At 33.0% G+C, this 7,842-nt stretch overlaps 2 protein-coding genes across 2 annotated transcripts; both read left to right on the top strand.

Moving 5' to 3' along the window:
• Positions 1-2,440: 2,440 nt before the first annotated feature.
• LOTGIDRAFT_155034 (hypothetical protein) lies at positions 2,441-2,935 on the top strand (the record flags this gene model as incomplete). Its single annotated transcript, XM_009065544.1, has 1 exon — positions 2,441-2,935. The coding sequence occupies one exon, from the start codon at positions 2,441-2,443 to the stop codon at positions 2,933-2,935; it is 495 nt and encodes a 164-aa protein (XP_009063792.1).
• A 537-nt stretch (positions 2,936-3,472) lies between these two features.
• On the top strand, positions 3,473-5,679 carry LOTGIDRAFT_155033 (hypothetical protein; the record flags this gene model as incomplete). The annotated part of the gene is made up of 2 exons (XM_009065543.1): positions 3,473-4,228; positions 4,660-5,679. The coding sequence occupies 2 exons, from the start codon at positions 3,473-3,475 to the stop codon at positions 5,677-5,679; spliced, it is 1,776 nt and encodes a 591-aa protein (XP_009063791.1).
• Between the last annotated feature and the right edge of the window lie 2,163 nt (positions 5,680-7,842).

The following is a 7,842-nucleotide window of genomic DNA, read 5'->3' as shown; positions in this document are numbered from 1 at the left end:
AAAAACAAACATTACCTCAAAGTCAAAGTTTTTGATAAAGATGAAATTTGGTCAGCCGATTTAATCAACATGCCAGTCGAGAGAGGGTACAAGTATTGTTTAACGGTGATCGACATATACACGAGATACGCTTGGGTCTTTTCCTTAAAAAACAAATCGGGTCTGACTGTCAAACAAGCATTCGAAACCATAATGAAACAATCTGACAGACGACCCCTAAAGTTGTGGGTTGATAAAGGAAGCGAATTCTACAACAGAAATGTGAAATCTCTGGGGTTTGAAATAACGAAGGTAAGGCCGTAGTGATAGAAAGATTCAACAGGACTCTTAAAAGCAAATTATTCAAGAAATTCACGGAATTGAAATCTCAAAAATGGCTTAAAATATTACCAGTTGTTGTCGACGAATACAATAACAAAATACACTCGTCTATAGGTGTTACGCCAACGCAAACCTCTAATAACCCGAATATCATAAAGTCCGTCAACACTCGAAACAACTTTGAAAACGAGATTAGTAATTTGAATATTAAACCCAAGTTCAAAGTTGGAGATCAAGTTCGTATTTTTAAATATAAATCATTGTTTCAGAAAGGTTACGTCGGGTATTGGACTAACGAGATATTCATCGTTGATAAAGTAAACAGCACCCTACGTATGAATTGATCGATCAAGACAAAGAACAAATCATAGGAAGGTTTTATCAAAATGAACTTAAAAAAACTGACTCTTAAAAATGAATCTCGAAAATGAAGATTTAGATGAAAGGTTAAGAAATTTAGATGTCGACAAGCATTTACGCTCTCTTAAATTAAGATTTTTTAAATTTAAATGTAAATTTATCTTTAAAATATTATTGAATGTGTTTTATCAGAATGTTATACAAGTGTTTTCAAACACAAACTACGTATATATTTCGTCAATTGGGTCTTCAGCAATACTTACCGCCTACTTCGAAAAACACCTAAAAAAAATCAACTTAAAAAATGAATGCATTTCTCGATAAATACGGAAAAGACACGACCACAAATTTTCAACTTGCAAAATGGGCCAAGGAATTGAAGGTCTCACCGTTTTATTATTGCATGGAAGATGAAATTGATGAACTGAAATACAAGAAAGGTAAATTTTACGCCATCACAAACATTCATACTTCGGATCAAAAAGGAGTTCATCACTCTGCTCTACACAAAGATTCTTCGAATAACTTTTATATCTTTGATTCTTTCGGTCTGAAGAGATTACGAAATTGACTAGCAAACCAATCAAATGTTCTACGTTTCAAATTCAAATGCCAGGACAAAAGCTGTGTAGACAGCTGTCGCTTTGGGTTTTATATCGGTTGAGTTTGGGAGAAAAGTTTGAAGAAATTATAATAAATTTAACTCAATAAAAATGGCAAACAAGTTTGGATTAGGGTCTTTACCTCTTGAATCTAAAAATCCCATGACGACATTTATAAACAAAGCGAAACCTTTTTTCGTGGATCAAATCGAAGACACCTTACAAGGGGATATCGATATGAACAATTTCAAAATAACTAACTTAAAGTTTCCAGGAAACGATAACGATGCTGTGAACAAGAAATATTTACTGGATCAAATAAACGCAATTCAAATAGATAAGGACCATGTTGAAAATAGAATAAATGACGTGAAAAAATACTTCAGACAAAATATTAAAAAATCTTGTGAACGAACCCAAACTACAACAAGAGTTAACGAGTTTGAGACGTCTTATTCAAGTGGATAAAACAAGTCAGTTGCAAAATTTAATATCTAAATTAGACGATAAGATTACGAAGGTAAAAATAGACGTCCAACGTATAATACATAACCCAAATGTAAAGGAGGATAGATTGAAACGAAAACTTACCGCTTTGGAAAGAAAACTTGGCGAATTGCTAGCAGAACTAGACAAGACCGCGAAAAAAACGAGTTACAAAATTCAGTATCCAAATTTAACGAAAAGATCGCGAAGCAAAAATCAGATGTTCAAGATATAATTAACACACTTCCCATTGACAAAGATACGTTGAAACAACAATTGACTGCTTTGGATACTAAAATCACGGACGAATTAGAAAAAGAAGTGGGTGTGATTAAAAACTTTCTTCAAAATAAATTTCGAGATGATATGAAAAATTATATTAAAGGACAGGTCAATCTTTTAGTATATAGAATTCATGACGATTTTTTGAGACAAGAGAGAAAGTTGACCAAATTAGAAGCTATTGTCACGGACAAGTCGTATTATTTCAATCTTCCATTCGACAGTGACACTGTCTTCGATGAAAAAGACCAAATTTATAAATCAAACAAATACGGATTCAAAGCAGAAATACAAGTAGGTAGACGGAGAACCTAAAAACGTATTCGATATCGGCGAAACGCAAGGGTTTACTTTTTCGAGGTAATTGACTGATTCAAATAGAGTTTCCCATGAAGGTTAAAGTCAATAAAGTAGTCAAACAAACCGGTAATGCCGTCAAACATATTTCATTATTCAATGATGGTAATTTGGAAGAGAATATACGTTTGATTGATAAAAGGGATCAGGAAATTGAAACGAAAAATGGTAAATATGTAGACACCTTCAAAATGGAAGTAGAAAATGATAAGGATAACATTGGAATCAAAGATTTAGATATGATATTGGAGACGGAAAATCCACCATCAACCAACATTGTCAAAGTTCCACGACACTTACACGTACACGGCTCAATAGAATCGAGCAGTCACGAGTTTTTACGAACAACAGACTTTGAATACGTAAAACTGTATTTCGCTTTAGGTGAAAAATACACCTCAATCGATGTTCATAAAAGTCAACAAGAAAGAGAGTTTATAGCGCATTTATCGTTTGCCGAAGACTCCATCCTTGAAGGTGGTGGTTATATTTTTAGAGCCAAGATAAACATCGAAAAGAAAAAATAAAATATTCCTATCATCTTAAAGAGGACCATACGAAAAAAGAAATGTCGTTAGTACGCGTAAATGTTGTTACTTTTAATAGCCGCGAAAATAATAATGCTAGGCCAAACAAGTACGTTCTATACGATATTCCGTGGTTCCATTTATCGGAAATTCACTTAATTTAACGACTTAAAAAATATGTATCTTAATCAATTGTACATCTTTTTCGAAAGATCGAGAGAAGACAAGAACATAACAGTTGAAGAATTAAAAGAATTCAATGAAATTTTGGACAAATTCCATACAGAAATATCAGCAGTCAAAATAAAGAAATAATCAAAAATATATACTTATAAAAATATGAATAAAATCGAACACTATGAAACATTGATAGAAAACGCCCTATTTTCCGATGTTATCAAGGCTATCTCTGATAAATTTAAAACATTCAAAGGACAAATTAAAATAGGTGGAGAGATAGTCGAGGAAGGGAATCACAGACAATACAAGTCACTCCCCGGTTTCAATGCCAAAACTTTTCACAATATCTTTTCAAATATGGACAAAAAATCCGATGCTTCCGATTGGTATTTTACAGGAAAAATAATTTTAATGAAAGACAATTTCCAAGAAATAAAAAGATCGAGAGTTGGTAGAGGAGGAACTGATCTACTTAAAAAGATAAATGAATACGAAGACGAAAATTGTTACATACCTACAGATGGTTACTGTTTTATCAAATGCGTCAATCGTGTTTTGAACAAAGATTTAACGTGTAAATTTCAAGAATACATCAGCGGGTTTTCAAAAGCAAATAGAAAAGGAGTGATGACTTGTGCTAGAAAGAAGGAATTCAACAAGAAATTTAACACTTCGTTTCAAATTTATAATCCCAAAAACAGAAATTTTCATCCCAGAGACGTTCACGATGAATTAGATTGGGTTTTTTACTTACACAACTCGCATTTCTGTCTGATTAGAAGAAGCCAAAAAAGTTTGGGAATTCAAGAAATAGAAGACAATTACGAACAGGTGTGGAAAACGTGTAGAGACGATAACGCAGTAACACAGGTTTCACCCCTCAAACTAAAAGTGCTTTCAAGTATGAGTGATGATGCGTTCTTCGCTTGGGATTGCGAAACGTATTCAGAAAAAGACACGCGAAGAGAAATTCCTTATGCCTGCACCTTAATTAATTTAGAAAAACTAAGAAAAAAGTTAGAAATTATAAAAGATATCTTTCAAAATATAAATCCTACTGATAATGTTCCAGAAGAATTTTATGATAAACTAATGAATGTAGTAGAACTATTTGTAGGTACAGATTGTATAGATCAAATGTTGAAATATTTAGGTCAATATGATAGAAAGAGATTAATATTAATTTCTCATAACGGCAGTGGATTCGACAACTGGATCGTGCTTAAAAATACAAAAAAACTAACACATTGCCCTTTAAAAACACCCAGAGGAATTCTATCTTTTCCTATCAACACGAATCCTCTAGTTTGGCTGCATGGGGAAATTCTTCCAATCTCCCCGCGAATTTGAGAAAGATTGCCGACGTATATATCGCTAAATACACGCAAGACAACTGGGAGGAATTGAGACACGAATGGGAACCTTACGCCAAGAGAGACACTCTCTGTTTGGGAGCTTGTTTGATAAAATACAACCAAGTCACGAAAGAAGTTGTAAACCAGAATATGTCCAATAATCTAACGGCTCCATCTTTATCTTTAAAGGGTTGGTATTATTTATATCATTACGATAAAGAAATGGTGGAAGAAGAATGGTATGAAACTACTAGAATGGTTGCGAAACATACCGAAAAAGAAAATATAGAAAAAGTTTATTCGCACACTAATCCTTTTATAAGAAATTTTATCAGACGATCTATTAAAGGAGGAAGAGTTTCGGCAAATAGAAAATCATTTGAAACGAACAAAATGGATGAAATTTGTAACGTATTAAAGGAATATATTTCACAAACAGAAAGTAATAACATAATTGATTTATACAAAGAATACAGTGCAAGCACAAAAGACAAAACGGAGGTTCATTCGAGACTTAAAAAAATAGAATGTACTAAACTAATGGCATTTGATGCTAACGGTTTATACGCTTCCGCCATGTCGGATTTAGACAGTGAATATCCGAGAGCGGAAAGTGGAAGAGCGTTTCTACCAGAAGAAGAAAAAGAATTTGTAAAACTCTTCAATAAACAAAAATTCAGACCTAGAACAGCTATTTTAACAGTGTGGTTTGACTATCCCAAAAACATGTTCTTCCAACCGATACCAACTAAAGATAAAATCACTTTCACGAATAAAGAAGGTAAAAAGGAAACGGGTAACAAAATCAGGTTCAGAAATGGTTTCTGTCACGACGTTTTAACATCGGTCTATATTCAAGAAATAGTGAAAGCCAGTGGACGAATTATTAGAATATTAGATGGTATAGTTTACAAAGAAAATTATAAAACTCCACCCTATAGAGATTATATTTTAATTTTGAGAGATTTAAGAAATAAATATAAACGAGAAGGTAATATCGTGGGTAGTAATTACATGAAATTATTAGGTAATTCCTTGTATGGTAAATCAATTCAAGAAGATATATTCACAACTAGACATTTATGGAATGAAGCAACTTTGATTCACGCGTTAAAACCTATGAGAAAATTAATGATACTCAATATATTGTTGAAACAGAAATTGAAGAAAAAGAGATTACTACCGAAGATAGTAAATCTACACGACTAACACCTAGTCATTTGGGATCATTCGTTTTATCTCACGGTAAAAAAATAATGAACAATTTCATTCATGTCATAAATGGATTTTATAAACCTGAAAAAATACTATACCGACACCGATAGTTTGTACATTTCATCCAAAAATTGGAAAAAACTAAACAGAGCTGGTTTGGTCTCCGAAAAAGACTATTGCAAAGGTAAAAACGATTACGGTGACGGTGGAATTATATTTGGTTTATATTCAGCACCAAAAGTCAAATACAACATCGTTCTGACTTCTGATGGTGTTTTAAAAGAAAAGAAAACGTTTAAAGGTTATTCTAATGATAAGATAAGTGTAGAAGATTACGTTCAGTTAGCAAGCGGACATGATGTGTCGAACGATTTTAATAAACCATGGGAAAAAAGTTTCACCAATGGAGTAGTTCCAAATGATAAACAAACTAAAGTTTTTAGAAGTTATCTGAATAATGTAAAAAGAAAACCACCAAACAGTGAAGGAAGTATGTATCCTTACAACGACAAAGATGAGTATAGTTTTGACGAAAACTATTAATTTGATGATTTCGATTATCTTACTATTCAAGAAGCGAATGAAGATTGTTTTAAATGAAGTTGAATTACAATTTCTTCGTTGCCAAAGTCTATGAACCTGTTTTTACCGTCTTTGATTTCCAAATTTATATCTTTGATCATGAAAGAATTGACTGGTAAATAGGTCGTTTGAAACCGTTTCTCTATAATTCTGTATCCGATAGGTACCGTAAAAGTAGGTATGCTGTATATGATTTGTGGTTTGTGCTTGTTGAAAAATCCACCGTTGATCAAATTACAGTGAATGTTGATCACGTCGATGTCGTTCTCGATGTTGGCCCTGTGCGTCGCCAATGTCGATTGCGCGTATATTCGTTTATCGAACCCTAATAACGCATTCAACGAATTTTCTATGTTGAAATCGACTTGACTGTTATTTCTCAAGATCAGTTTTATTTTGTTCAGATTCAAATTACCTTCGAATTCGATATTGTTTTTGCCGTTCACGCTTCCTGCGTATTCGGATAGGTAATCGTTGATGGCTACGTATTCGTAGTTTCCCGCTAGTAAGCTTATGGTTTTGAACGTAACTCCGTTATCCGTCGATATTTTTAGTTGATTGTTTTTGTCGTTGATGTTTCTAAAGGAATTGTAAACGGAGAAATACTTTAATCCCAGTTCGTACTGTTTATTGCGATTGAGTTCATACTCGTAGTCTAGAGACAATTTGATGTGTGATTTATTCGAGGTGATAACGAACAATTGTTCTTTATTGGACATTTTTAATGACGTTTATATAGTCTTTTTTAGTGATGATTTTTTTCTCCAAAAGCCGTTTTAATATGCCATTGACTTCGTTGTATTGTCTGTCCGATCTATGACCTTCCTTCATGGCCGCTAATATTACTCGTAATCTATTAACTAGTTCCTCATTGTTGTCGGATAAAAAAGTTTTACCTTGTCCAGATGCCACCATATCATCGAATTCCTCTATTTCTTGTATGATTGGATAATCTTCTGCATAATCATCTACATCCTCTTCCTCAATAACTTTTGTTATATATAAATCAACTTCTTTCAATCTTCTTGTTTCGGGTCCTGACTTTCTGATCGCATGTAGAAATTTTGAGTATGCTACTAAATCCTTGTAATCGGCAATTTCAACATCCTCGCCATTCATTAAATCTATTAATCCTCTCGTTAATGTAAATATAAAGTCTTTTGTGTCGATTTTGAATTGTGGTGAATTTCCACTAAATCTTATTCTAAAACCATTAAACAATAACCCCACTTCATCAATGATTGGTGAAATGCTCTTTGGTAAATCTGGGTCAGGGTTTGAAAAAAGACGTTTTATATCATCTAATGTCTTAATACCACCATATTCAATCGGTGGATCTTTATGGGGTGAAGGTTCTATAGCGAGTCTCTTTTTAATATCTTCTTGACTTTTTAATATGGGTTGAAATAGAGTCTGTAGATTTTCCGTTAATCCGAGTTGTTGTAATCTGTTATTTTCAACTTGGGTCTTTATTTTATTCTTAGCTTTGATATATTCTCTATTTCTTTTTAAAATATTATTCCAATCCGTCATTTTTAAAAAGATAGCTTGCCAGGCAAGGTAACATACGCCCAC

Source organism: Lottia gigantea (genome assembly GCF_000327385.1).
Source record: "Lottia gigantea unplaced genomic scaffold LOTGIsca_7, whole genome shotgun sequence".
Taxonomy (NCBI): Eukaryota; Metazoa; Mollusca; class Gastropoda; family Lottiidae; genus Lottia; species Lottia gigantea.
This window is presented reverse-complemented; position numbering and strand designations above follow the sequence as displayed.